General features: G+C 41.9%; 1 protein-coding gene across 2 annotated transcripts in view; it reads right to left on the reverse strand.

Annotated features, from left to right (window-relative positions):
- LOC139629056 (ephrin type-B receptor 1-B) overlaps positions 1–27,541 on the reverse strand; it is a 152,292-nt gene that overhangs the window by 12,051 nt on the left and 112,700 nt on the right. The window contains exons 7-12 of one of the 2 annotated variants that reach the window (XM_071491404.1): positions 19,860–20,022; positions 17,291–17,399; positions 16,160–16,224; positions 10,853–11,041; positions 9,401–9,648; positions 7,907–8,122 (exon numbers count right to left, since the gene is read on the reverse strand). In XM_071491404.1, the coding sequence (XP_071347505.1) occupies positions 7,907–8,122; positions 9,401–9,648; positions 10,853–11,041; positions 16,160–16,224; positions 17,291–17,399; positions 19,860–20,022 (990 nt within the window). The remainder of the gene's footprint in view (positions 1–7,906; positions 8,123–9,400; positions 9,649–10,852; positions 11,042–16,159; positions 16,225–17,290; positions 17,400–19,859; positions 20,023–27,541) is intronic. The other variant, XM_071491405.1, reaches the window with a different exon arrangement.

Consider the following 27,541-nt stretch of genomic DNA (forward strand, 5'->3'; position numbering starts at 1 on the left):
TACCTTTCTATCTATTTTCCACATAGCTTTTCCCCATTTACCCCGCTCGGTGACATCAAGATTTTTTTTTTTCTTTGTGTGATTACCCACATCATGCATGTGGATAACACGTCCAGCCATGTTTGCACACAGAATTCCCTCCCAGAACAACCTTGAGCAGACACAGTAGTGTGCTGTCAACCTTATGTCACCAATATGAGATTACAGTCCATGACTGGTTCCACCTGGTTGTGACTGCCTGTGACAGGTTGTGACCGGTTGTGACAGCTAAGCAGTACATCTGGAGTGCGACTGCAACAGAGATGTGCTGGGACTGTCAGGTTAAGAGGTGTCATGGTGAGACGAGTGTGTCCCTGTGACAGCCAGATGAAGGATAAACATGTGGCCAGGTTATATGTACTTACTGGTGTCTGTTATGGTCCTTTGGCTCAGTAATGTATGTGTGTAGACACTGATGCATGTTGCAAGGATATGAAACGCCTATCATGTCGCTGCGGCGACTTGAGCTTTGCATTTACCATTGTTCCATGTACCTTGACTGTCACTGACATGTCGCTGCAGAATGAAGTCAAATCTAGAGCAAATATACCAACCTGTAGTACAATAACAGTCATCACTAACATGCACCAATGTCCCAGATAAACTTACTGTAACTGGAAAAGAAGAGCCCAATGTTTGGTCTTGTTTTCACTTCACAGAAGGTCTTTAGAGATTACAAATAAACTTTCTCCTTCATCTGGAAGTCAAATATGTAGATCTCCCTCCCCCCCTGTCTTTCCCCACTTGTTCCCCCTTCTCCCTTCCTTTACTCCTCCAACTTCAGTAATCCATTTCCAAACAATGCACTCTCAAATGGACTTGAGCACGTTTACTTAGGCTGGGGAGAGTGCTCCATCAACATCTCTTTAATGAAATCCTGAGAGCAACGATCTGCCCTGGATGTCTGCCCAAACAGAATGAGAAAGAGAGGGAAGGAGACGGAGAGAGAGGCCAAGAGAGGACGAGCGACACGGCGAGATGGGGAGTAAAATAGAACAGAAAAAAAAAACAAAGGTAGACGGTGACAGAGATGTTCGTTTCTTGGACACCCATGGGAATGTCTGACAGAGAAGAAGACTTTCACCATATATACACTCAAGCAATGCTGAACTTGAAGGGAGCATTCGTCAAAGTCCTATTTTATGTTCTAAAGATCCCAAACACACTGGCTTTTTGTTTTTAGATTTGATTAACAAAGATTTCTAAAAATCTCTCCATACTGCGTGGGAAGATAACAGAGGGGAGGGAAAGGATACTGTACGCCCAGGATAGCCTCTCATACTTACTCTCCTTCTGAAAAAATTCAATCACCATCAAGATTAAAATACATATGCCTCATATTGCCCGGAACCGTCTATCTGTAGCCTTCTGATCCCATTTCAAAAACAATTTCTGCGAGCAAGTAAAATCCAGTTCCTCGACAATACAGCGAGAAAGAAACAGATATTCCGCTACTTTAGTGAAATGGTTCATTTATTCCTTATTATTTAGAGAGTGTGCTGAGACATATGGTCATAGAGGAGGGAGAACAATACCAATTTTGCTTGACAGATAAGATTTAGTGCAGGACAGAGAAGTTTTAAGTCAGCACCAGGTGAGAACAGTGAAATTCCAGTAAAAAGTATTTTGCTCCCATTAAATTAATTTGACAACCAGTATAGCCCACATATTTTACTGTTATAGCTATGCACAGCTTGTGGCAAACATTAACAGCTTGTCAGTATTATAGTGTGAAATGTTCATCTCCACCTCAATGCCTCAAATCCATACACGTATCTCACAAAACACAGGCCTTGTTATGCCATTTCTGGGCTCATTTCGAATCGATCTGATGCAGCCCTTTCGGGCTGTTGCAAAGCCTCTCTAGCCTAAACATATTGCACAATACTGTGCATCTGTAATGTCATACAGTGGTGAACCTGCTATAGTAACATAACCTTGTAGATTTGTTGCTGTCTTGAAGTTGTTTGCAATATTTTTCTTTATCTATTTCATTTGCATAGAGACCATAGGCCCCGTCTATGCTTCTCCCAGGAAAGCTCTCAGGGCCGCCTATGCTGATTTTTAGTTACTAGAGTTACTTCTTTGTAACTCACATAGCTTAAAGCATCATCTTTCTTTTTATTATTTACTCCATTAATTATCTCCTTTCCCCAACATCATTAGCACCTGACTGTGTTTCGTTAAACAGAAAATTAAACTCCCTCAAGGAATCTGCACCAATAGACCTCAACAGCTCTGGCATTTGCTGGCACCATTTAATTAAACCTACCAAGTATCCCATCTTACTTGTACTATTCCATGCTAATATTAGAAAGTGACCTTGCCCCTATGATTCCTCCACATGTTGTGGAAAACAGTCGATTACATCTACATACAGTCTTATCAAACTGGAGCAAAACCTGAATAGGCCTGATTTGTCCTTTAATACTGAGGCTACATTTGTTAAAGCTGCTGGGAAGGTAGTAATGAAGAATAATGAGAATAATATAAAAAAACAAACAAACAAAAAACAACAAAAAAACATTTTTAAAAAAACCCCAAAAAACAATGATCATGTTAGCAATTTTATTTATTTTTAAAAAGGTTTTAAAGCAGATGTTCTTATTTGGAAGTTATTGCTTTGGTTAACCAACAAATTAAATCTCCCTTTTGTGGCTCTGCAGTAAATTGTTTCTTTTTTTTATTGAGACGCAGCCTCACCAACAGAGAAGGTATCTCTCTCTCTACTGATTTAATTGTACACAAGGCACTTCATTGTGAATCCTGCTCCAATGCAAATGCAGTCCAACAGCCACAGATGGCAAATCAATGCCCACCTTATACTGACTCCGGGAAAACATGACAGAAGGTATAAATCAAGGTGGAGTGCTTTGGATGGTGGCTCTCTCTTTCATGCTGGGACCTCCTCCATATTCATCTCCATTCTTGGATATTTTTCCGCTGCTACATTTACCCCAAGACTGAACAAATTAAACTCTACAGTCTGAATAAAATTAGTCTGGAAATATCTTAATTGGTTTCAAATACAAAACCAAGAGATAAAAAACAAACAAGGGGGGTAAGGGGGGGTGTTTGGGATTTTTCTGTGTTTATAAATAAGCGTGACTAGGGGGTTCAGTTCCCAGTTCCCTGCAGCAGCGCCTTGAGTTTAGCAGGACACTCAGGTGGAAAGCCAGCTGAGTGTCATGCTTGGTCACTGCACTTATACTTATTGGGGGGTTGGGGAAGTGATGATCTGTGCAGTGAACTTCTCTGCATGATCTCTAACAGATGAAAGTAAGTGCCTGGCATGTGTATGTGCTAATCAAGTTAAAAGTGGGAGTTGGACACGGCAGGGTATCTCTACTGCACACCACATGAGAGTGACATGAGGATGAATCCACATCCAAGTGTCAACTTTTGACTGAAACTGAATTTGTGTTGTTCCAACTACAAAATATCTACCCTCCAACTACAAAAAATACCAGACATTTGCTTTGGGGATTCAGCAAAGAATATGTGTGTACACAGGTTGTTTTTGAACATCAGAAATAGCCTACAGTGAGCCTAGGTGTTGATTGTGAATTATAGAGGGGGAATGACTGCTGTGCGGCATCAAAGAGAATCACAGGATTGCATCTTCTCTTCACCTATACCAAGAAATAAAGAAAAAAAAAAAAACTGCTCCTAATCTTAAAATGGGTTAGACTGGAGCACCTGCCTATTAATTGCCAGTGAATGTGAGATCTGTATTTACAGTTGAATTGCAAGTTCTGTTATCACCTCTGTGGAAACAACTGGTGCCTTATTTAAATGTTCCTTTAAACACACTTTGCTAAATCTGATCCTTGTGTAAATTTACCTGCCTCACGGTAATCGAGACATTTTGAGGTGTGTATCATGCTGTGTGTCAGAGGCAAGTCATGGAAACAACCCCAGCTGGGTTATACTGATATGTATACTGTTACAGGTTTAATGTAGCCTATAGGCAAATTTGTATTTTATGTTTGCATATAAATGTGATATGGCAGGAAAAAAACAATCTAAAAGAAAGTCCCTTTGTTTCCTTTTGGCATGGTCCATATGGATGTGTTCCCATTTCACTTCTTGTTTACTCAGAGACTCAGTCCCCTTAACTTGAAGTTCAGTGCATAAATATTTCACTACAAGTTGAATTGACAAGCCAAAAAAGTGCATGGGCCTGAAGCCGGGGGGGGGGGGGGGGGGATGCAAATAGAAAACAGACAAATGACAGAAACAACAGCGAGGTCGACATAGTGTGAGCACTGAAGCGGAGCTGAGAGAATGTCACTCAGGTCACAGGGATTTGACGGATGAGCTTTGTTACTGGCTCTGTGTGACCTCGCCTTTCAACCCCTCTCAGCCTCAATGACACAAACAAACAAACACACACACACGCAAAGGGAAAGACACCTGGGGGGCTTGTGTGTGTATACCCAGAAACACAGCACACACATACCTCTAACCACACATACATGCCCACTCACTTATAACATACAGTACATTCTCTGTTGACATGTGAGGCAATGACAACCTTTCCGCATCGTCAGCTGAAGGACAAGCAGAAATTCTTGACCCATACCTGCCTTCCTCACTATGGTCCTGCGGGCACGAACACTCAATAGAAAGGGTAACACTACTTGTCTAAGCTGTTATTGACTTCACACGCTATACTTGCACGCCAGATTTTGGAAACATATCCACACACACACACACACACACACTCCCTATTGACCACTCGCTCTCTTATTTTGACCACAAACTGCGCATTAACCCCCACGGACCATGCCCAGATCACTTTCACTCACCCATGACCACAAAACACACAGTAAAACATATGACTCATCATGGCCATGAACAGCTTGACTCATCATTCGTCACATCTTCACTGTGTATGCTGTATTGTGCTGCTCCGAGAAAAGCCTTGAAAAGGAGAAGAAGAAGAAGAAGTGGACAGCTAGAGAAAGAGGAAAGACAGATAAATGGATGCATGGATGGATGGTCCCTTTGATAGATGGATTGGTGAATAAAGTGAGTAATATGGAAGTCTTTCTGGTTAGCCAAGTGTTCAAAAATCAATCCTCTCCTTTGTCAGGTAAGCAGGGTTGCTCACATCTCATGGGCTACCACCTGCACCATACAACCATGTGTATGTAATGAGACAGCAATGCAAATACAAATACAGGAAAGCCCCAGCTACAAAGAAACAGACAGTCTTTAAAGTCTTTAAATTAATTAGCACACCTCACCTTAGTGAGACCAGTGCAAATACAAGCATTGTCCTGTGAGGCTAATTAATCACGACTTTGGTGAGCAGCCAACAGAGAGGGAGGACGGCCCCCTTCTGTCTGAAACCTCCACAACATTGCTCCAGAATGAACCCACATTCAGGGTTAATACAATTACCAGCATGTCCTCCCAACCATACATCCCGCATCACACCACAGGCACTGTAATTGGTGTGCCTAGAATTGCAGGGAAAAATTAGAAAAGCATTAGAGGGAAAGAGGTGATTAATTTGCTCGAGGAGGAGGTCGATGGTGATGTAAATCACTGCATGTCAGCGCAATTTAGTTTCCCTGATTCCCTCGGCCTTGCCTGCCACGCCAGCCTTGCTTGCTGATTGGTTAGTGTCAGGTCATAGCTGAGGAGGTCATGGAGTGAAGGGCACCACGCAAAGCTTAATTACAGTACAGGATCCTGTACGGGACCCGTGGACCCCAACATCCCCCATTGCTTGCTTGTTCCCCAGAATTCATGGGATGGGGGATCAGAAGGACAAGTCTTTATGAACTGTGCTCAAGTGTTAGCTGATTACACTGACTTACTGAAGATTTCATGTGGATGCTTATGATAATAAGGCAGCACTCATGGGAAACACAGCCCAAGCTTTGACATGCATGTTTTAAAATCTCAAACAGTGGAAAAAAACACACCATCAAAGAAAAACCCGAGTGTGTTAGCGTCAAAGAGGGTCAAATGTCATACTTCGCCTGCTCTATTGACCGTCCAGATAATGTCCTCAAGGAGACTTTGTTTGCATTGAACAACATAAAAATGCTGACCACAATCTATAATCCACTCCCCACCTTTTCCACCCGGTTTTATTAGCAAGCTTAGTGGCGCAGACAGCAGAGGTGCTGCTCCTCTTTGTTGCTAAATAAGACCCATTCAGCAAGGTTGAACCACAGGGGTCAAGCATACAAAGCAAGCTATTCCTGGAGAGCAATTAGGTCTCAGCCAAACCAATGAGAGGTCAAATCTCCTCTAGCCCCTGTGACACTTCCTGTTCACACCTGGGCTACCATCTCCTGCCAATCTGTAGCCTCCCCTGGGCTTACACCGTATGTTGTGCACGTGTGTGTCTGAATATGAACTAAAATAAAAATTCTAACAGAGAGCAGTTTACGCCTGAGCCTCACCACAAAGATGGAAATAACGTAGATGTAAAGCACATTGTTGTGTTTTTATATTTAGATGAAGACAAATTATTTTAGAACTCTCTTTTCGTACCTGGGTAGCACTGACGCACAGGCTGACTGCATGCTTTTGATCTCAAGGTTTGCATGTCTTGAAATACCTCTGAAGCTAATCCTAAAATAGGCACTTTTTATAGCATAATATATTCATATTATATTCATATTTATTCATAACATATATAATGCTGTACATTCACTGTGTATACAATGAATCATGTCAAGACAGAGGACCCCAAAGTGGTTTTATGAAACGAATGAAAATCTCTACTCCTAGATAAGACTGGCAGAATAGGCTGTGTCGAGCCACTCGGGGCTGTCAACCCAAAATTAAAGGAGGACAGGTAAAAATACAGGACGTGGCTTTGTGTAGGCAAGGCAAAAAAGTATAGCTAAAAATGTATGTACTTGAGAATAAAAAAAATCAACCTTTGAGTTGAACAATATAGAGACATGGTCCTGTGTTTATCAGTTTTGTCTGCAGAAGACTTTATTGTCTGCAAAATGCAGGCAGCAACACATGTGATAAATCGGCAGCAAAATGGGCTAATTTACACCAAAGTCTCAAAGCAGAGTCAATGAGGTGATAACTGACACATACACAAGTGCCTGCGCACACCCATCCACACAGAGAGAGACACACATGCATGCCTCTGCACATCACTGCTTGTATACTCACACACTCTCACACAAACACACACACACACAGACAGACACTTGAATAAAAACACACTCACAAACTCAGGCATGCCGGGAGTCCTAATGACCTCCGCCGTGTGTTTGTGAGGGTGTAAGAGTGTGTTTTGAATTAGGAAGAGGAGAGGCAGAAGATGAACTAATGACGGCTGCTAATAATTACAGATCTGTAGTGTGGAAGAGTTAATGAGGAGCCAAAGCCTCCCATGATGCCCCAGTAATAATGAATGAGGAGTGAGAGAGAGGAGGGAGGGAGAAAGGGGGGGGGTGGGAGCTGTCAGTTTGAGAGGCCGCAATGCCCTTTGGTTTCTCTGCACTCTGGGCATGTCAACGAGAGAGGAGCCTTCCCAGAGGAGGCTTGTCTCCACACTAATGAAGATGTGACAGACCTCCGGTCCGTGACTTGCAGAGTATAGGAAAGAGGAGGAAGAGGACGAGGGAGAAGATAGAGATAGCTCATCTAAAATGAAAGGCACTGAAAAGGTGAAAGGTTTCTGAGACCTCCAAAAAGATTGAGACAGTGTCATATAAAAGCAAAACTGATTAGACTGGTAGCTGATGGTTTTTAGGATGTTTAGGATGTGATTGCTGTAGGTGTCAATATAAAATTGACTGCACTCCTTCACATGCTGTACATCACATGCATCCATGGCACTCAAGCAAAATAAAAGATGAACATTGCAAGTACTCACCAGAGAGCTGGTATAGCTGGGATCAGAAGTGTCATCCTGTAGGTAGCGGGACAGACCAAAGTCGGATACTTTGCACACCAAGTTGCTGTTGACCAATATGTTTCGTGCAGCCAGGTCACGATGGACGTAGTTAATTTCTGAGAGATATTTCATCCCTGCTGAGATCCCGCGCATCATTCCCACCAACTGGATCACTGTGAACTGACCATCATTTTGCTAGAAGGACAGGGAGGAATACAAATGAAAAAAGTTATCTAGATATTATCTTTGGCATGATTAACATAAATGAGAATAGCTGGGGGATAGAGAGATTTCAGCAAATGCTAACATATCTGCTTCTAATGATAATGAACTAATTATGTTGGTTCATAGCTGAATTATAGATACAATGTTGACTAAAAATTCCAGGCTTGAATGTTGAAATTTTAAAATACCTACTGTTTGAATCTGACTATCTCTTAGGAAATAATAGTTCACAATTAATTACATATTTGTGCTATTTTCTACACATTATACAGACAACATGTAATTTTAATGTCTTCAGAAATCCAGTTTGTGGGACTCTCCTCCAGAATTAGAAAAGCATGGACTGATGTGATGTGCTTTTTTCATTTTCTTGTAGCAATCTTTTTTCAATGCAAGTAATTAAGTTCACTTATAACAGGTTGTTGTTTTGTTTTTTGGGTTTTTTGCACAATTTCTTTTACACTTTTCCATTACAAAATTGCCATCTTGAGCTCTTTTCCTGCATTTCAAATCCTCTTAATGTCCAGAGGAAGAGTATACTTGTATTAGATGAACAAAAATAGATTCTTCAACCCATTATTGCTCATTGTAGGTGTTAGAGCCATTCAGGCATGCAGGCTTCTATCTCTCTAGCATCCATGCATGGTGCCCCTATCCCTGTGTGAATGCTCTGAAGAGCATGCTTTGAACCCCCGAAACACAGTAACAAATAAGAGGGTAAGGGAGATCGATGGAAACACAAGTCGGATGTGGCGGTTAGCAAAGCCAACTTCAAAGAGCCCCTTTAAACCCACCCTAGATCAAAGTGGAATAGAACACCAATCCATGAGATTGAAGGAGGGAAAAAAGTGAGTTGAATATTGATTAAGATGTATGCCTGCTCAATCTTGACTATAAAAGAAAGAGTGAAGAGTCCATTAATAGTTCCAGGCATTAATAGAGAAATTAAAGGCTGATAGGGACAGCTAGTGTGGAAATTTTCAAATTAAGAATGATTTAAATCGCGGCCATTGTCATGAAACATATTCTCTGTTGGCACTGGATAGATTAAGAAGGCTCATTCCAATTTGTATTAGGAAGGATTCTTTGCATGAACTCCTTTTGTGAGACTGTTTAACGATTAATTTCCAATTAGCTCCCCAGTCCCATAATGCAAGGTTGCCTCTGAACTGGTGAATAAGACTTCTGAACACCCCATGTAACTGTTTCTGACTTTGAATGACATAGTACATATATGTTTCCACTCACCCTGAGGAAGGAGTCAAGAGCACCGTTCTCCATAAACTCAGTGACGATCATGACAGGACGGCTCTTTGTGACAACACCCTCCAGGCGGATAATGTTTGGGTGGTCAAACTGACCCATGATTGACGCCTCGGACAGGAAGTCCCGCCTCTGCTTCTCCACGTAGCCTGCCTTCAGGGTCTTGATGGCTACATAGATCTCCCTTTTCCCAGGAAGCTTCAAACGGCCCTTGTACACCTCCCCAAACTCACCTAGGAAGGAAATAGACAGAGGTGTTCAGCAGTTGCTCTGTCAAGAACTGATTTATTTTTCATAGTGAAAACGTCATCAGACAAATGGTTAGTAGAGTTTGATTAGATCTAAATCTCTTCATTTGTCAAGCTTATTTGCATTTCATGTCCCTTGGCAGAAATATTACCAAAGGAGCCATTATAGATCTTGAATTAGTCTATACCAAGCATGCTGAGTGTGGTCCAAGACTCATCTAATGTTGCTCCTTCAAGATATTCTTAACAGTGGGGCCCCCCTGACTCACAGTAGTCATCTATCCTAAAAGCCTGCCAAGTGTCTTCATAGTCACCAATCAAAGAATAACAGGCAAGCACTATCTGCTAAATATCTGGAAGTCTTTTGATTAATTATCACCACCTTGGTGTCCTGCAGAGACACCACACAGTGAAATCAACAAAAACGGAAATCTTTAATTAGTTAGTCCCCCTGCATCCTTACTGCCATCCTATCTCTGTCACTTCCTCACACCTAGCTTGCTGAGTAGGCCAGTCCACAGGAGCTATTCCAGGCCCAGTCTCATTACCAGGGGTATTTTAGCTTCTGTAGGCCTATATATATATATATGTGTGTGTGTGTGTGTGTGTGTGTGTATACACATATGGTATCAGCACGCTTTTCCTGCTGTAAAAAAGATGTGTTCGGTCCCAAGGTAAAGGACATGCTGGACAAACGCGGCCGTATTAGGCTGAGGCTATTTTAAGCTCCAGCTGCTCAGAATTTACTTCAAAGCAATCAGACCCTGATTACCTGCTCATCAATCTAAACACACATTTTAACAATACAAAAGAGGTAATTCTTACACAAAGCCTAAAACTACACTATCTATTTTGCATGTAAAGTAAGTGGAAAGGGATGATGTGAGGTAGACCATGTTAGAGAGCAACTCTAATAGGATCCCAAAACAGAGAAGCACAGGGAATAGGCCTCAAGACGTGAGTTCCTTCTAATGCCATCAGGTCCCAGGGTAGCTGGCCTATATACCGCGTGTGCACTTGACATGGGGCCTTCACATGTTTCCATCTGATGTGGCTGCCAGAAGGGCTGGGCTTTATGACCTTGAAAAGATTCAGGCCAAACTTTTTTGCACACAAGCACTCAGAAATAATCCACGTTCACACTCACCTTGCATACATGTACATATATAAGTGCACACATTCACCATACCTGCGCCAATAACTTCCTCGATCTTGACAGTGGAGACGTCAATCTCCTTGGCGAATTCTCGTACAGCTTCGTTGGGGTCTTCGTAGGTAAAGGGGTCAATGTAGATCTTCATCCCCGGGGAGCCTGAGAAGTGGGTCGGGCAGCCCAGTGGGGAGGGGCAGTTAGACATGTCGGCTCGCAATGAGAGTTCTAGAACAACCAAAGTGCTCAATGAGCTTTCCAGAAGAAGAACCTGCTCTTTTTCTTTTCTTTGGCTTAAGTCTTGTGATAATGTTTGATGAATACAATCGCCCTTCAAGTCGCTGCTTAAATCACAGTGTGACACAACATTACTTACAATCACTACAAGCTCTCAAGACCTGTAAATGATGACAACTGCATTTGTTCCGTGGTCCACCTCAGAGACAGGGGGGAGCACTACAATATGTAAATGAATATTAATGCATATTGCACGCATTAAGTAGTATAGTAGTATATGAGGAACAGCCTCAGTTATGAGTAGAGCAGACAACAAAATGGTGGTTTGATGATTCAGTACTTGGAAGAGGGAAACAGACCAGAAAAAAAAAACAGAGGGGGGTGGGGAGGGGGGCTGATGGAATAGAGGGAGGTATGAGAGTATATAGAAAGAGTAAATGTAGACAGATTTTTTTTCCCTTTTATCCCTTACCCTAGCAGTCTCTGCTCTTTGATAGTGGTAGAACCAATTTCCCAACAGCCTTTCCCTATAGGAGCTCATAAAGAGATAAAACCACTGCGCTATCAACTAGCTTTTTATGCCGTACTACGATAGGTGAGCTCAGTTCACAGAGTGGAGATGTCTGCAAACGGAGGACAAATTTTCTGTGTCGACAGACCGGATGGGGGGGGGGACCGCTGAAAAACACTTGTAAACAAATTCAGTACACACTGCCACAAGACAGACATTACAGCGTGCAAACAGACGTAAAATCATCATTTCTACACTGACACCCAAGAGCAGCCCTCTTCCTCAGAGCTGTTTAGTCAAAATCTTGGCAGCCATGATTGGAATAAACCCATCTCCATCTAGTCAATTTGTGCCTGCTCATTTGCACGAGTTACATAGAGAGAGGCGGGGGTCTCCAGAGACAGGAGGAGGATAAGGTCTGGTCTTGGAGGGATCAAGGTGCCTCACCTCGCTCTTGACCAAAAGCTGATTCTAGTTACCACACTAATTGCCTTGAACCCTGTCTGTGTGAACGTAATTGCTCATTAGAGATTCCATACAGATTGGATTCAGGTTAATCCATCGGAGGGTTTACAGCTTTGCATTCCATGAAGTCATTCTGTTTACAAGTGTCGTCAAGCCGTTCACTCAGCAGCATTACTGGGTGGGACTCAAAATCTCAGCGGGGAGCATATACTACAGTGCAGCAGTACACATAAGAGAGCACACTCAAAATCTCATTCACATGTGCACGCACCTCCACGTACACGTTATTTTCTAAATCTGAGTTTAGAGCCCATTTCAATGTATAATTTAAAATGCAAACAGTTTATCCCTCTGCCTCCCACTGGTACAGACCTGGTTAACCGGACTCATCTTTTTATGGCCATCTGATAAAAAATAAATTCCTCCCTTAATATTTCATAGGTTCTTCAGCTGAGTGTATGAAGCAAATGTGTCCAAACGTCGGTTCTATTTTTACCAAACATATAAAACAACAAGCCTTTTGGGAGGCAAATCCTGGCTGCTGCAGTGACTGAAAGGCCTATAACACGTACCATAATGTCATATCTTTCTAAATGAAATGGCTGAATGGACAAACTCATTAATTTAGGGACTTTAGATTATAAATCTCAACAAAATCCCTTAACTATGACACAATAGCTCAAACAGTTAAGAGTATTTAGTTCACTGGCATTAACAAATGATAGTTTACAGCACTGCACTTAACCATGTTATTTTCACCAATGTCCAGCATTTACCCTGCTATTAGTCCGCCCTGCTCATTCACTGAACGGCCCTAATGTATCCACAAATCAACCGTACGGCAGTAATGCTTAAATTAATCTATTACCGGCTACGGGTACAATCAAATTACTGGTCCTCCCCCACAGAATTAACATACTGCCTAAACACAAACAGCAATGTCAGTAAGTAAAACAGTGGCGTCATAAATGCTCATCTTTTTAAGTTAAAGGAACTCTTTCATATGGTAGCCTTTCACCAAACGCAACATAATTTCTTCTAATTCCTTTTGCCTGACAGTATTTGTAATTTAGCAAATTCAGTAGATAGCAATTACATGTTTTATACGATTATCCACTTTGGAGAAATTAACATAAACAATTGCAGGGCACTCTACGCCTATAGTGAATACATTCCCATTTCTTGTCGGTCCAAGATGCACACTAATCTATTCAGTGGCTCTGTGAATATAATGAGTTGAGTTTACTTCCTAAAAACAAACTAATTATCCATCGTTTGATGTCAGAAAATCATTTGTCAGACACACACTGTGGCTTATTAGTATGGAAATCACAAAAGGGATCTGAAAATTGTATGGGATTAACAGTCACATCGGTACAGGCAGCAAAATCTTTGTGTGGGTTTATCGGGCATGTGGTGCCTTCTGCAAGTCTTTTACTTTGTGAAAGATAAAATTCTGCTCAGCAAAAAAAGGGTTTGACCTATAACACTTGATGAAGATGAAAGATGTAGATGATGGGAGGGCAAAGAGAATGTCACAACGATCTACAGATGTTTATCAGTCCTGTTTATGCCTTAGCTAACTCTCAGAATTCACATGTATGCACATTTTATGCTGCGGATAGGAACAAAAGAAAAATCCTAGGGTATAAACATGTTTGTTAAATTTCAAATCCGACTCTCATTCAGTGTGAGCACCAGATGTTGAAGCACAGACAACAGCTGAAGCAACAAAGCGACAAACAGGGTTCGAACATAAGTGATTTAAGATGAGCTGGTAGTCATAGGCAGAGAAGCATTAGGGCATATAGTAAACATATAGTGCTTAGAAATGTCTTTCTGTTAATTAGCTGATGTTGACAGGCTGCTGGTGTGTGGAAAAGAGGAAAAGGGAATAGATACACTGAGGAAAAGTGTAAATGCTCAAATGCAGTGAGGTGTGTGTAATATGATGTGTAGATGAATACTGGTGATACAGATAATGCACTGATGTGGGCAATTACAACAACATCAACAAAATTACCCTTGGCTCTGAGGGAGTTAATTTCTCTGTGGGAATGACATGTGTGTTCATGTGTCTGTTCCAATCTGATGGTCATTACATCCCACCCAATGTTTGATTCAATGTTAAATGTTAGGTTTGATTTTCATAACCACGACCATTCAGCATCACTACTGAATTTACAGTATGCAGCAGCATCCCCAGTCTGGAAGCCTGTCACATTAGGTGGGCTGGAAATGAGGAGACATCACCTGACTGTGTGTGGCAGCAGCTGGAACAGTAAGCAGCTGGGTGAAAGCCAACAACACATTTTTTGGAGATTCACCCAAAACAATTGGCTGAGCAGCGCTATTTTATTGTTGCGTTGAATACTGTAATTACAAAACTGTCAGTCAAATCTTGAGAGAATAGAAGAAAACAATGCACCATGGGGTGGGGGATTACTTCACGAGTGTTGGAGATGTGAAGGTTGCAGTAATAAACCTATGAATAGGATCCCTTATCAGAGTTTTATTTCCTCTCCACTTCAAATTGCTCATTTGGTGATTAGGGCTGCAAGTGTCTCTGATCTTTTGTTTACTTTTACCACTTAAGTTAATTGCATTTGGTTCTTCCAGAGATAGCCAGTGACAAAACTGACTCTTCTGCCCACAGCAGTTTTAATGAGCCCCCTGCTGCCACTGCTGTAGCTGTGACACAAAGTAACCGTGTTGAAACGCTTTCCGGTGTTCGCCTCAACAAAAATCTATCCCCTCGAGTGAGCCCCTGTTCAGACTGCTAGGTTGGCAGGATATAGGGCTTTCATTTTAGACACAAAACTTACACACACACACACACCCTCTTGTGTGTATGTGTGTGAGAGTGTGTGTCCCTCCAGGCTCTTTCCCCTCATCAGTCAGCGCCAGGGGAGTGCTTAAAACACGACTCAATCACGGCTATCATAAAGCCCTGAGAGATGACTGTCAGTCAGTGTCATTGTGTAAAGGAAAGAAAATGTCATTTGCATCCGTATATGCCTGCTACCTGAGGTCAGTTCTTTTTTTTTTTTTACTTCACCTCCTTTTCATTAATGCAATATAAAGGAGTACCTGCTTTACTCACATGCCACATATCATAAATGATATGACAGCAGGAGATTACTGGACAAAGAAGGAAAAGGGGTGAAGGAAATATATGAGAGCGTTCAGCACATACTTTCACCTGGGCACAAAAATCCTCTATATTTCTAACTTTAACAACTGGACAGTGTATGGTGTGCCAAACACAACTGAATATATTTTATTATTATTGTTATTATGGTTCTTCCAACTGTTTTATGTACCAAAGATTGTTAAAGATAAGACAAAATTTGTAGAAGTGGTAAAAAAAATATTGCTCTGCTCAGGCTGAAATTTGAGTGGACTACACTGATACATTCAGCTTGATCTGTGGATTTCAGGATTTCAAGTCTCAGAGTTCAGAAGTTATGAGCCAAAAAGGTAAAAGTGCTTCACAAATAACCACATGGGTGGAAAAAAAAATGTTCAGAAGTTTTTGAGATATCATGTTAAAGGTAGAGTAAACTATTGCAATCGAATATACTTGTTATCAAGATCAGTTAATATTTCCCCATGGTCTACTAGCTGTCCATTCTGTGTGCTGACTTATCCACTTGCGACTGGTCTGCACACCAAATGACACACTAAGATGGCTGGGACAGAAACTGATGGGAAATACTTAACATGTATGATGGTGTTTAGATGGTGTTTAGACCATACAACCACAACGACTAACTCTATAGTTCTTGCTCGGCTTGTTTGTGTATGCCATTTGTTTGATTACATTTAGTTAGTTTTGCTTCAGTTATGAGAAAGTGTATTCACTTCCATGCCATATAACCTGCTCTGGATTTCACCGCTATGCCGGTGCTTTGGCAATGCGTGTCCATGAATTTGGGAGGCGGAGCTTCTGAAGGAGCACTGAAGGGAGGGGTGTATTTGTTTTGTTGTTTTGAGTTCAAATATCAACAGTCGTTCTCCAGCACTGCTTACTCTACCTTTAATTAACAGATGAATAAACACATGAGGTCAAAATGTGGGACAGAAAACTAACCACTGGGTACTATGAGCTCTAACTTTTAGGGTGGACTCACCTCTTCCTGCGCTGTAATGCTGCAACTTGTCACTGTACACTGCCTCCTTGGTGTATGCCCTTTTCCTGTGGGAGTAATGATTATTGAAAGAGAAGGGAGAGAGAGAGAGAGAGAGAGAGAGAGAGAGAGAGAGAGAGAGAGAGAGAGAGATGACAGGATGAAAGGAAGTGTAAATGAGGCCTTATTACTGATCATGGTTCTCTGTTTGGCCTGAAAATGACGTGGCTGAAATTGAGTCAGTAGCAGAGGGTTAGCAATGGTAAATGAAGTTTATGAAAATGAGCTGATTTTTAATTAGACCTTGATAGGATCTCTCTGCTTTTCATCTGTCTCCTCTGCCTCGGCATCAAAAGAGCCTGGCCCGTTTGATGAACACTTTGCTTGTTCAAAGTTGCAAACAGCACAGCAGAAAATTCCCCTTTCATATATTTAAAGCGGAGTAAGATAGGAATGTCACAATGTGACAAACTGCTACAATATTAAATTGACTTGACTTGAGTAAGTTAATAGGGCAAAGTAGTAATTGTTAAGTTCTCTATGGAATTGAATATTCCATTTCAAATATGCCAACTGGGCCTTCCTTTCCATCAAACTGATTGCTATTAATAAATGCTCTATGAGAATATGTTTGTGTAAGAAGCTCACATATGTTCCTAAGTATAACAATAGGATTCAGCTGTATTGCTAATGCAATTTTGAAAACATACTGTAACACATGAGTTTCATTGTCAAGTTCCATTTTCTGGGTATATCAGTGGTGGATTTTACTTTAACAAGTAGTCATATATGGTCAGATTTGGATTAAAAAATTGTGCAATCTATCATAATGTGACAGAAATCTGTCTTCATGTAATGTTGCTGTCTGTTTTTCAATAGTTATTAGCAAACGGGAAGCAGAAAGACTACTGTATTGAGTTGCATGGTGTTCATGTTGTTCTGCCCATCCCCTTTACTTGTTGCTTGCTATATGCTGTCATTACAGAGAATAAAATAGACTGGAATTGTTGCTATTTTGCTCTCACAGAGAAAAAGTTGGGAGCCTGAAAAGGGACAAGTGTAACGATGATTTCACTATCTTTGCAGCAGTTTCTGAATGTATTACAAGAGACAGAGAAAGGAAAACATGGTTACCTGCTGCACACGATGGAGATAGCAACAAGGGAAACAATGAAGACCACTCCTGCTGCAGCTGACCCTGCTATCAGAGGAAGCTGTTCCCTCAGCTCCGACTTGAAGTCATCTGTGTTAAACAAAGAGAAAGACAGATGGACAGACATTGAGAATGGCTTAGGTGAGGCTTAAGGACCATGACTGTGTTTATTTGGAGGTGTGTATGTGACCGTGTGCTTGGGAGGTAAAGGGAGAGACAGAAGGTAGAGGGGGCAGAGCAGAATGGTTAGACTGGGTGTACTGATGGATAAAGAAAACATATAGATCTCTCTGCTGAGAGGTGGTGACTGTAATCCGGTGAGCTTTTAGCAAGACTCACTGACAGACTGTGTTTGATAAACCAGGAGAGAGACAGAGTGCGAGAGAGAAGCATTAAACTGATGGTTAGAAAGAGTGAGGGGGACCTCTCAATCTTCTCTGCCACACCTGTCAGAAACGAACAGGCAAGAAAATGCACCTTGGAATGTTATTTCTCAGGTGTTGAAAGGGAAGTCATCCACTGCCAATCACACATATGGCCCAGACATGTTTTATGTGCATATCCAGGGCAGGCTGCCAGTAGTTCAAAGGACAGCCCAAATGCCTGCCTAAAAACCTCTACACAGCAGAATCCTCAGTTATCTTTGTGTGTCCCTGCCTTCCCATGACTTTGGCACCAGCAAACACCGTGGTTAAAGCAATGCACGATTTAGCATGCTGCAGGCAAATCAGCAGCTTCTAAATTCAATCCCCCATGTAGAATGGGCCTATTGGATTAAAGTGATAAAGGGAGAACTAATGCATCTTTGGAACAGTGCAAAAGCTGGGATATATGAAGAAACTCAATGTGACAGGAATTGCTCACTCTTTCAACTTGCACATTTATCAAGAACGTTTCAAGCAAACAGTGTGAATGATGTTCCCACTACTCAAGCTTCCAGGGGGTCTTCCTGTTCTCTTTTGATGCATATTAGGTGCAAGTGGTCCAGATCAAATCTCCCCTTCATCCATATGAGAATGGTGATAAACCCCCCCCCCCCCCGACAGTCAGAAATCACACAGCTACCTGTTCCAGTGGTAAACAGGCTCCTATTACAATCAGTTACTTCTTGAAGCCTCAGCCTATTAGAGAAACTGAGAACTGATGTCCCCCTTACTGATGGACCAATCACCTCTTTTTCATCATATCTGTCAATCAAGTCTGCAGTTTTTGTGAGTATGCATGCTTTCAGTGTGTAGAGGAGGCAAAATGACACCTTGCGGAGGTGTATAAAAACGTGCTGACAGGAAGACATGAGGGATTATATTTTTTTTTGGTGAAAAGACATGGAGGGAGAGCGGTGGTTGGGTGGTGAGGTAGTGCCTTCATGAGACAATGCAGCAGCTCAACGGGGGAAGAGGACCCTGGTAGAGGGGCAGGAGGTGGAGCCGTGGGTGTGATTGTCAGCAGTTCTCTAGCGTCTGCTGCTAATTGCCTTGACGAATGTTGTGCTATGGCAGCAAGCCAACGGATGAACCACAACCAGTGTTTGCGTGAGCCAGTGTGGCGTGCGTGCTCGTACGTGCACGTACGCATATGTGTTTGATGGAACGATAATTTGCAAACGTCGGAAGGAGCAAAGGGGCCATGACGTTGCCACTACATCTGCTCTGCACAGGTAAATAGCCCCAACGATCACCTTCATCATCATTATTATCCTTCCCATCTTCCCCTCCCTCAAGATCATCACCGTCTCATTCATCGTGATCTTCATTAACACAATACGATGTGGAAATGTCACCCCTGTCTCTGATAGATTATGAACTATGGCCACATGTGGATAGCAGGCTCAGAGTCCAGCATGGCACAGTGACGCAGCACTTCCTGTGAATGTTACACATATCCAGTCAAATGTTTAATCCACCCAGACTGAATCATACTGTGTTCATTTTAGTACTGATTTCACTTCCTGGCAAGGCTCTGATGAAGTGCTTCATGAAGTGATATGCAACGCCACCATCACCAACTCCCTGCACACATACACACACCTCCTTGCACTTACACTAATAAACACAGTTCCACAACCTTGCCAGTGTAGCAGGTGCTGCAGCCCCTCTTCAGCCCCGTCCCTCTCCAACAATCCAAGCCCCTCCCCCACATGGCAAAAAATTTATCTCATCAACTACTAATCACAGCTATGCATTCTGGGACAGCTCTCTAGCAACAGAAGGGCCGGGTGAAAAACCAATTAGCTAAGCATTTTGGATCAAACACAGTTAGTTGCACAAACAAAAGACACTCAGCATTTTACATATTCGAAGCACCCACACACACACTCAAACCTGACTGTGAAGGAAATTAATTTAGCTGAAGAAATAGAAGTGCAATCAAACATTAAGGTTCCCTTCGATTTCCCGTACTATTATTAATAATAATAATAATAATGCAACAACAAATACAAAGAGAGATAAGAGTGTTTGAAAGAGTTTGGGTGCTATGTGAGAAAAAGCGAGACAGAGAAGGATAGAGAGAGACTGAGAGAGCTGTTTCTCCTGGCTCGGCGATCCTTACCATCTGTGAGGGTTTGGAAGCACATCTTGCTGCTGTATTTGCCAAAGCCAGCCACAGTCCGTGCCCGCACCTGCACCACGTAGACTGTACCCGGCCTGAGGCCGTCGACGCGTGCAGTGTTAGTTTGGCTCCGCAGGATGGTGGAGTTAATCTCTGCATGGTCCTGAAAAGAGCAACGGACACAGGGAGCAGGTTAGAGATGACTTACTGGGAGGATGTCAGCAGGAAAGTGTTAAATCACACAGTTAAAGAAAATTGTGGAAAAACAAGATCTGGTGGTGGTAGCAGGAGTTCAACAGAGAAACAACAAACAAGCTTATCCAACATTGTAAATTCAGGAAACAGTACCGACAATGTGGTCCAATTGGAGGAAATTAGTTTAGGCTGTATATTTTAGTTGTTGCAAACCAGAGATAGTGGAAATGTAGTGCACTTCTGATAAATCAGAGGACAGATGAAAACAGTAGATAGCAGAGTGGATGCAGAACAGACAGTACACAACAGTTCAGGACACTTTTACAGATTAGGTTTAAGATGAAGTTTGAACCTCAAATACAAAACACTGCAGCAAGCATACACACGTTAAAACACACACACAAGCACACTGATCGCGCAAACGAACAATATACCTCATTCACTCAGCAATACACGAACACAATCTGGTAATTAAAGGCAATCATTTCTTGCAAATTACAAAGAGCAATAGCTACTTCTTAACAGTAATAGAATAACATTGTGTATGTTTCTCTTCTGATGAGGCACTTTAATTACTGCAAGAAGTTTGAACACTGCATCCTCTTGTTTTGTTGTCTAAAGCAGTCTAAACTTTTTAAATATGACAGTAGGCCAAGCCCACCCATGGAAAGCAGTTTATTTTTTCATTAAAGGGAATGCTGAAAAATCCTTTGTGCATTCACTGTTTGTTGTAATGTTCTGTTTAGGTATTTGCCCTCTTTTTTATTCACTGTTCTCACTGAAAATTTTCACCCTTATGGACATACATGTGTCTGTATGGATGTTCATTATGGATATATACATTTGTTCATGCATATATAATTTAAAAATGTATGGCTTGGACCATGGGACCTGCCCTCTGGGTCCTGCATCTCAGTCGTTCTCCCTTCAGGCTCAGGAGAATCAGTCTGCTGCAGTGTAGTTTGGGGCTTGCTGTAGGTATCTGCTATGGGGAATCAGTAATTACTTAGGCCTGTCACCTTCCCATAACCCAGAGTGAATATGACAGCCAGAAAATAAGACTACACCTACACTACACCCACTGCTGCAGGCTGCTGATAGCTAGATGCAGACATACTGAAGAGAGGGAGGGGGGCAGTTGAAAGTGAACAGGCAAAATTCCCTGTGTCAGTGAAACAGTGTAAATAGAGGCAGGCTGTTCTTTAAGCTTGGTAAACATACTATTGTCTAACACTGGACTACATCTTATAATACATGTATGAATAAAAAATGTTGAGTTGACAACAGTGTGGAGTGGAAAAAGTGGGCGAGGAAGAAGCGAGGGGAGGAGGAGGAGGAGGAGGAGGAGGATGGAAGATGATGGCAGGAAGCGATAAGAAACTCCAGGCAGAAGCAACCCACATCGAAATCATTATCCAATCTGATTGGTGTAATTGAATCATTCCGGTTACTCCGTCATTGAGCAGACGAGGTAAACACAGCTATGAAATCTGCCCCCCCCCCCCCCACACACACATAATAATGTGTGCAATCACATTAGCTCTTATTGGACACTCTGGGCTTGATGAAGATAAATGTTTGGGCTTGGGATGGGAGAGCATCACACCAACAGGCTTTCATTCGATCTCTGAGAGGAAAGAGATGTTTATAAATGGAATGGTGGATGTAACTGGTTTAGGGAGTTTAATCATTTCACAGCCCTTTTTGTCCATTAGATCACACAATCTGTCATTTCTCTGATGTGTCAGTCTACAAATACTCTAAAATTCTGAAACTTCCTATCAAAGCAGCAACTTGCGCATTTGAAAGAGCTGCAGAAGACATGACACCCCATGAGAGACTGCGACCGTAGTCACCTTTTCATCTGGTGTAAGACATGCTTGAGTGCATATGGACCACTTGGGGTCAGGATTTTCCTACTCCTGCCATCAGTCACTCAGCATTTCTTAGGTCCACACCCCCATCTGTTTGAATGGAGGACAGGTGAGCAGACAGATGGCAAACCGCCAATGGGGGAGCATCCCTTGAGGGAGCACCAGCTAGGAATGGCCCTTTCATGCTGCCAGTCAAATGGGGATTATGTGACACACACACGCACACTGACATACACACTCACATCTGCCACTTAAAAATGAGCTGGCATTTGGCACTCTAGTAGGTTAGGGGATAGCCAATAAAAGGCCATGCCAGGAGGGACTTCCAACCACAAGAGGTCCTCTCCTGCTGCCAGTCAAATGGGGATTAGGAGGACCACACCCTAACTTGCTAAATAAAGACAGAGTTGCAGGTGGGAAGGCAGATGGTAGAGCAGCCAATCAAAAGCATTGCCAGGGGTGACAGACAGGAAGCACTGCAGGGAATTTAGTCTGCAATATTCAGTAAAAACACTGAAACAAACTTAGCATGAATGGTCATCTTAGTTAATACTGTTTATTACTTGTTGTCTCAAGATGCTTCGCATGTTCTGAATGATGGTGAACAACATTTAGATCTTTTAAATTTACTACGGCAGGGAGCTTTAATAAATCTTCCACCCTTTATTTGTAGAAACAGATGAGCTAGCTATGTACCTACTGTACCACACCCACCCGGCTACTAGGAACCACAATGAGACCTGATACTGGACTGATTTGGATATATAGGACTGACAACATTTACCAGACTTACTACATTAGCACTGGACCTATTATAATCTTATTGCTGTATGCTGGAAGTCCAATACTGAAAATACTTTTCAGTTAAACCTTTCAATTCATTTCTTGCCACTGAAAGTGGACTGCAAAGGGAAATCTTGTTTTGAATTTCCTATCTGCTGCTTTCTGCCATTTCCCCCCGTATTTCCTGAGGTTTTTTGGATGAGTTTTTCAGTCAAAACCCATTACTGTTGTTGGCCTGTAAAGGCCACCAAGGCATTATATGTGATATTGGACTATAAAAATAAACTTGACTTAACTTGACTTGACTTGACGTGTGTGTGTGTGTGTGTGTGTGTGTGTGTGTGTGTGTGTGTGTGTGTGTGCCTACGCTTGTGTGTCTGTGTTTTTCAAAAACTGCCAAGTACCCAAAATGGACAGCATGGCCACCTGGCACAAAGACAGACATGATGGGATACCATGTGTCCTCTTCACAGGCTCACACACTTGCATGCATGCAAATAACAGGCACAGGCACAAAGGGGAAGAGTGGTGGGGGTGTATGAGGGAGAACATTCTAATATTATGTTTGTAAAGTGGAAATGAAAGAAAGAAATCTCTCCTATTAATGCTCCTGATTAAAATGTATTGCCTAAGGTAAAAAAAAAAAGAAAAGGAGGGGAGAGAGACTAGATGGGTTTTATTTCCAAATGCAAATAATTACCATAACCTTATGAATTGTAATCTAACAGTAAAGAAAATGGTAATTATTTTGAATAAAAATACAATGGTGATAAAATCAAATATTAAAGACATCAAAGCCTCTTAAGAGTTTGGGGGGGGGGGGATTAAAATAATGTTAAAACAAATTCACCTCACAGTAACAAAAAACAATGATCTTCCTCTCAATGTGATTCTGCAAAGCCACGTGCTAAACAATAGTGAGCGAGGTACAGTCAAAGAGGGGTGAGAAGAATCAAAATTTGAAGGGAAATTTGTTTGCTTCAGGTCTTTCAGTTTGTTTTTCTTGTTCTTTGCAGCCATCTCCTTTCGAGATGACTCTTTGTATGCATTCCATTCACCTGGAGACTGACAAGGAGGCCTGAGTGAGCAGGGCAGGAGACAAACAAAGAAGGAGAGAAGAAGAGAGTCTGAAGGAGGAAATGTGAATACCCTTGCTGGGGGACCGAGGGAGTGATGCACAAGTCCTGCTTTTCACAGGTTCCATTAAAAATCATTAAAAGTCTGCACAACATCTGTGTGTGTCAACAAAAGTGTTGTGGTCGCCTCTGAGAGCTGGCAGGAAGAGAAGAAAAGAATAATAAATACTTTCTCCTGGCTTCCCTTCTGAGGAATTGCTAATTGTATGTAAATAAAAGGGCGATTTCAGAGTGCCAGAAATGCAGATGGTGCTTCGGTCAGTATGCTACAGATTCTGGTGACATGCTGTAAAGTTGAATTCCTGCAGCATTACAGTGCCGCTGTCATCCAGAACTGAACCTGAACTGCTGCTGACACTTCCACACAAACACTGCCACAAGCTCTCTCTCTTTCTCTCACACACACATGTACGCCTCTTTCTCACACCAACACCCACAGAGCCATCAGTAACCAGAGCCAGTGGCTGCTCTGCCCCAGCCTTAATGGAGGGCCTGACCTCCGCTATGCTGAGTTATTTCCACCCTCCCCAAATTTTCAGGCAACCAGAGGAAAAAGGGTATCAGAAAAATGGAGAGAACGAGAGCATGGTATCCTACTTTTTCTCTGAAAACCTTTAACTCATTTCATCTTGCTTCCCAATTTACAGGGTCCTGGGACCACTTACTCTGTAATGAGAAGGTGGGTTGAAAAAGGAAGTGAAGCTTGTTTAGAGCAGTACTCACTTCAGCTTTTAGGTGAAATTGTCAAAATGTATTTTGGAGTCATTTCTGTCTCCTTCCTGTACACCACTGTAGCCTAAACTGTAGATGGAGGACTGGGTTAATAGTTTTGTTAATTTTGGAAATATTACTACTATTTAACATTTTACATAGCAGCTTTTTTGTAGGGATAGTGAATATTAAAGAACACATCTTTGCAATTGTACTGACAGTGTTTACAGTGTTTACTGGGACCATGGCTCAAAAGTATAAGAGTATTTACTTCAAAGAGGAAAATGAAAAAGAAAATGGAGTTTTATTACCTTAAAGATCTGTTATCATTTACATTTTGTACTTCCCATAATTAGGCCACAACTTTGTTATTAAATGTATCACTTTGACATTTGTTATTATATTAAATGACAACCTGCTGCAGTAGACAGGTATAACTAAAATATAAATGGTAGAGAATTAAGTCAGTTAAACCAAGAAGTTGTTAGCCAGTAAAGGATTATAATGAAGATAATTTTTAGATCTTACATGTTATGTAATTGGGCTCCATTTATCAAATTAGTAGTTTCAATAATTGTCTTAGATTCCTTTTATTTTGAAGTGTGTGATGCTTGTGTGCCAAGGTTTTGGAAGACAGCTTTATGAAGCTAGGTCTACTTGTGATCCCATAGGGCATCATGGGAGCACCATGTCCCCAATTCAAGACCATCTGGGGACTGTTTTCCAGTGTCACCCTGCACTCTCTCCCTATTTCATTTGTCACTCTCTGCTGTGCCCTGTAAAATAAAGACAATCATACTGGAAAACAATTAAAACCTTACTTTGTTTAAAAAAAATGCAAGCTTATCTCCAAGAATTAAAGTTGTGGCCCAAGCTATAGCATTATTACAAGACTGCGGAAAAAAAGAAGATTTTCCTTTCTTTCTGTGATTACCCTGAGGTATTATTCAACACAAAGTGTGACAATGCCACACTGCTGGAGAAGTTGCCATTGTAAATGGGTATATGAGGCTTCCTGTGAGATGGAGTGTACAGAGAGACAGCTCTCTGCTGTGCTAAGGACTAGCTGACTGTGCCAGGCACGCTGAGACAATCAACTCCAGAACCATAACAGTGTGACTACTCTCAGATTAATGCAAGCATCAGTGAGATGCATATAAAAGACGTTGAATATAGCGAGGCCATTTTTATATAAAAAAGGCAATTTTTTTATGATTGTATTATTCAGCCTATATGTTACCCATGGCCCTGTGTAAAGCTGGTACTATGCACAGGAGTGTGTGATAGACATGGTGAGTCATCCCTTCCATTATTGCCTTTTATGACTGAAAGGCCACATCATCACTTCACGGCTGAGGTGGAACCTCCAGATTTTCTAGACCTCTCAAGTATTCAGGGAATCAATGGAGAGCAGACAGGACTGACCTGGATGTGTGCAGTTCAATTCCCTGCTTCTCCATATGCAACATGGAGACACAGGTAAGCCAAGCTAAAGTGTGTGACACGGAAAATTCATGTGCATGATAAATTAAAACAGGTATGAAGATACACATGCTTTGTAGTTTATTATTTAGCCAAAACTGTGCACCAATGTCCTTGTTTTCTGTGGGCTGGTGCTCAATCAGGTACAAAAAAAATCAACAGTGACACATTGGACAACAGCAGCCAGCTGAAGAAAAGTCTGTTTAGAGCCTATAAAAAGCCTCGTCAGATCCAAAATAGAGTGTGAAAAGAGGACCACCAATGTGGAAATCTCATCTCCACAGCCCAGTGTGGCACAAAGCAATCACTCTGACTCACCTACTGTGTCTTACTCGCACTCGCACGGAGGTACATTTTCTAGATAGACAGTAATGCATACAGAGGGATATGAAGGTACATCAAGACAGAGGTAGACAGAGTAGAGTGCAACATCTCTGTCACCTGAATCATCCCAGTGCAATTAGCAATCTTGTCCTCGTTAATTCATTAATTTGTGATTACGCTGTGCTCATCTATTTGTGTGAGGACACGCTACATAAACATCAATAGGATTAGGTTTCATTGATATTCATGAGCTAATGGGAGGCTGTATAAGTGTTATTTACACGACACTAAGCTGTCTGGCAGATAAGGTTTCTCAGGGCCATGGCAATCGGATTCAATTTCATGACCTGTGCAATGCCAGAGGGGAAAACAGCGAGCAATGCAGCTATTATTGGATAACTGAGTTTCCAACTGCAAACATCATTTAAAAACATGATTGTTGTCCTCTCTGATAGAAAATGCTAAATATGACAGCATCTATTCTTAGGTGGGGTTGTGAATATTGATCCAGGAACCTTAGCCGAAATGAGTTTGGGTGAAATAAATAACTCAACAGAAAAAGAAAAACATTTATAAAACTCTATTGATTTGTATCTTTTATTTGGGAGGTATAACATGGTTGAAGGTGCACCAGGTCCCGCAAGACTCTTAGCTTAGGATGAAAAAAAACGTGCATGACCAACCTTGCTGTACCTATCGATCAGCTTTAGGAGGACAAACAAGGGCCCAAACAAAAAGCTAGAGTCTCCGATATCTTGGTATCATTATGTCCAAGGCCTTGGGAAAAGGCCCACAGGTCAATACTGGAGCAGCATAGGCACTGTGGGGTAGGGTTGGGGACTTAATAAAGCAGACGTATTGTGTGTGAGCAGACGGGTCGATGTGACTCCCCCCAGACGCAATGCATTTTCACAGCGGGACAGGTTGCTGCACTGTGCAGAGTGGGCCTGGAGCAGAGGTCAACCTATTCAGTTCATCAGCAGCAGAAACCAAAGAACAGTGGGAGAGATGGAGTGACCACAGTGAAAGAACATATTATCAGCCCAGGGGACTGTGTTCACAGTTATCGGAGAGAGCTTAGATTTTTGGGAGCTTTACATGTAGTTTACCGTGCTTGTGCACACCTTAAAGACCTTGTGCCACTGCAGATACATGTGAATATTCTCATACATATATA

This window comes from Trachinotus anak, unplaced genomic scaffold, assembly GCF_046630095.1.
Source record: "Trachinotus anak isolate AG129_WGS33_773 ecotype Australia unplaced genomic scaffold, CSIRO_AGI_Tana_v1 ptg000012l, whole genome shotgun sequence".
NCBI classification, from domain to species: domain Eukaryota; kingdom Metazoa; phylum Chordata; class Actinopteri; order Carangiformes; family Carangidae; genus Trachinotus; species Trachinotus anak.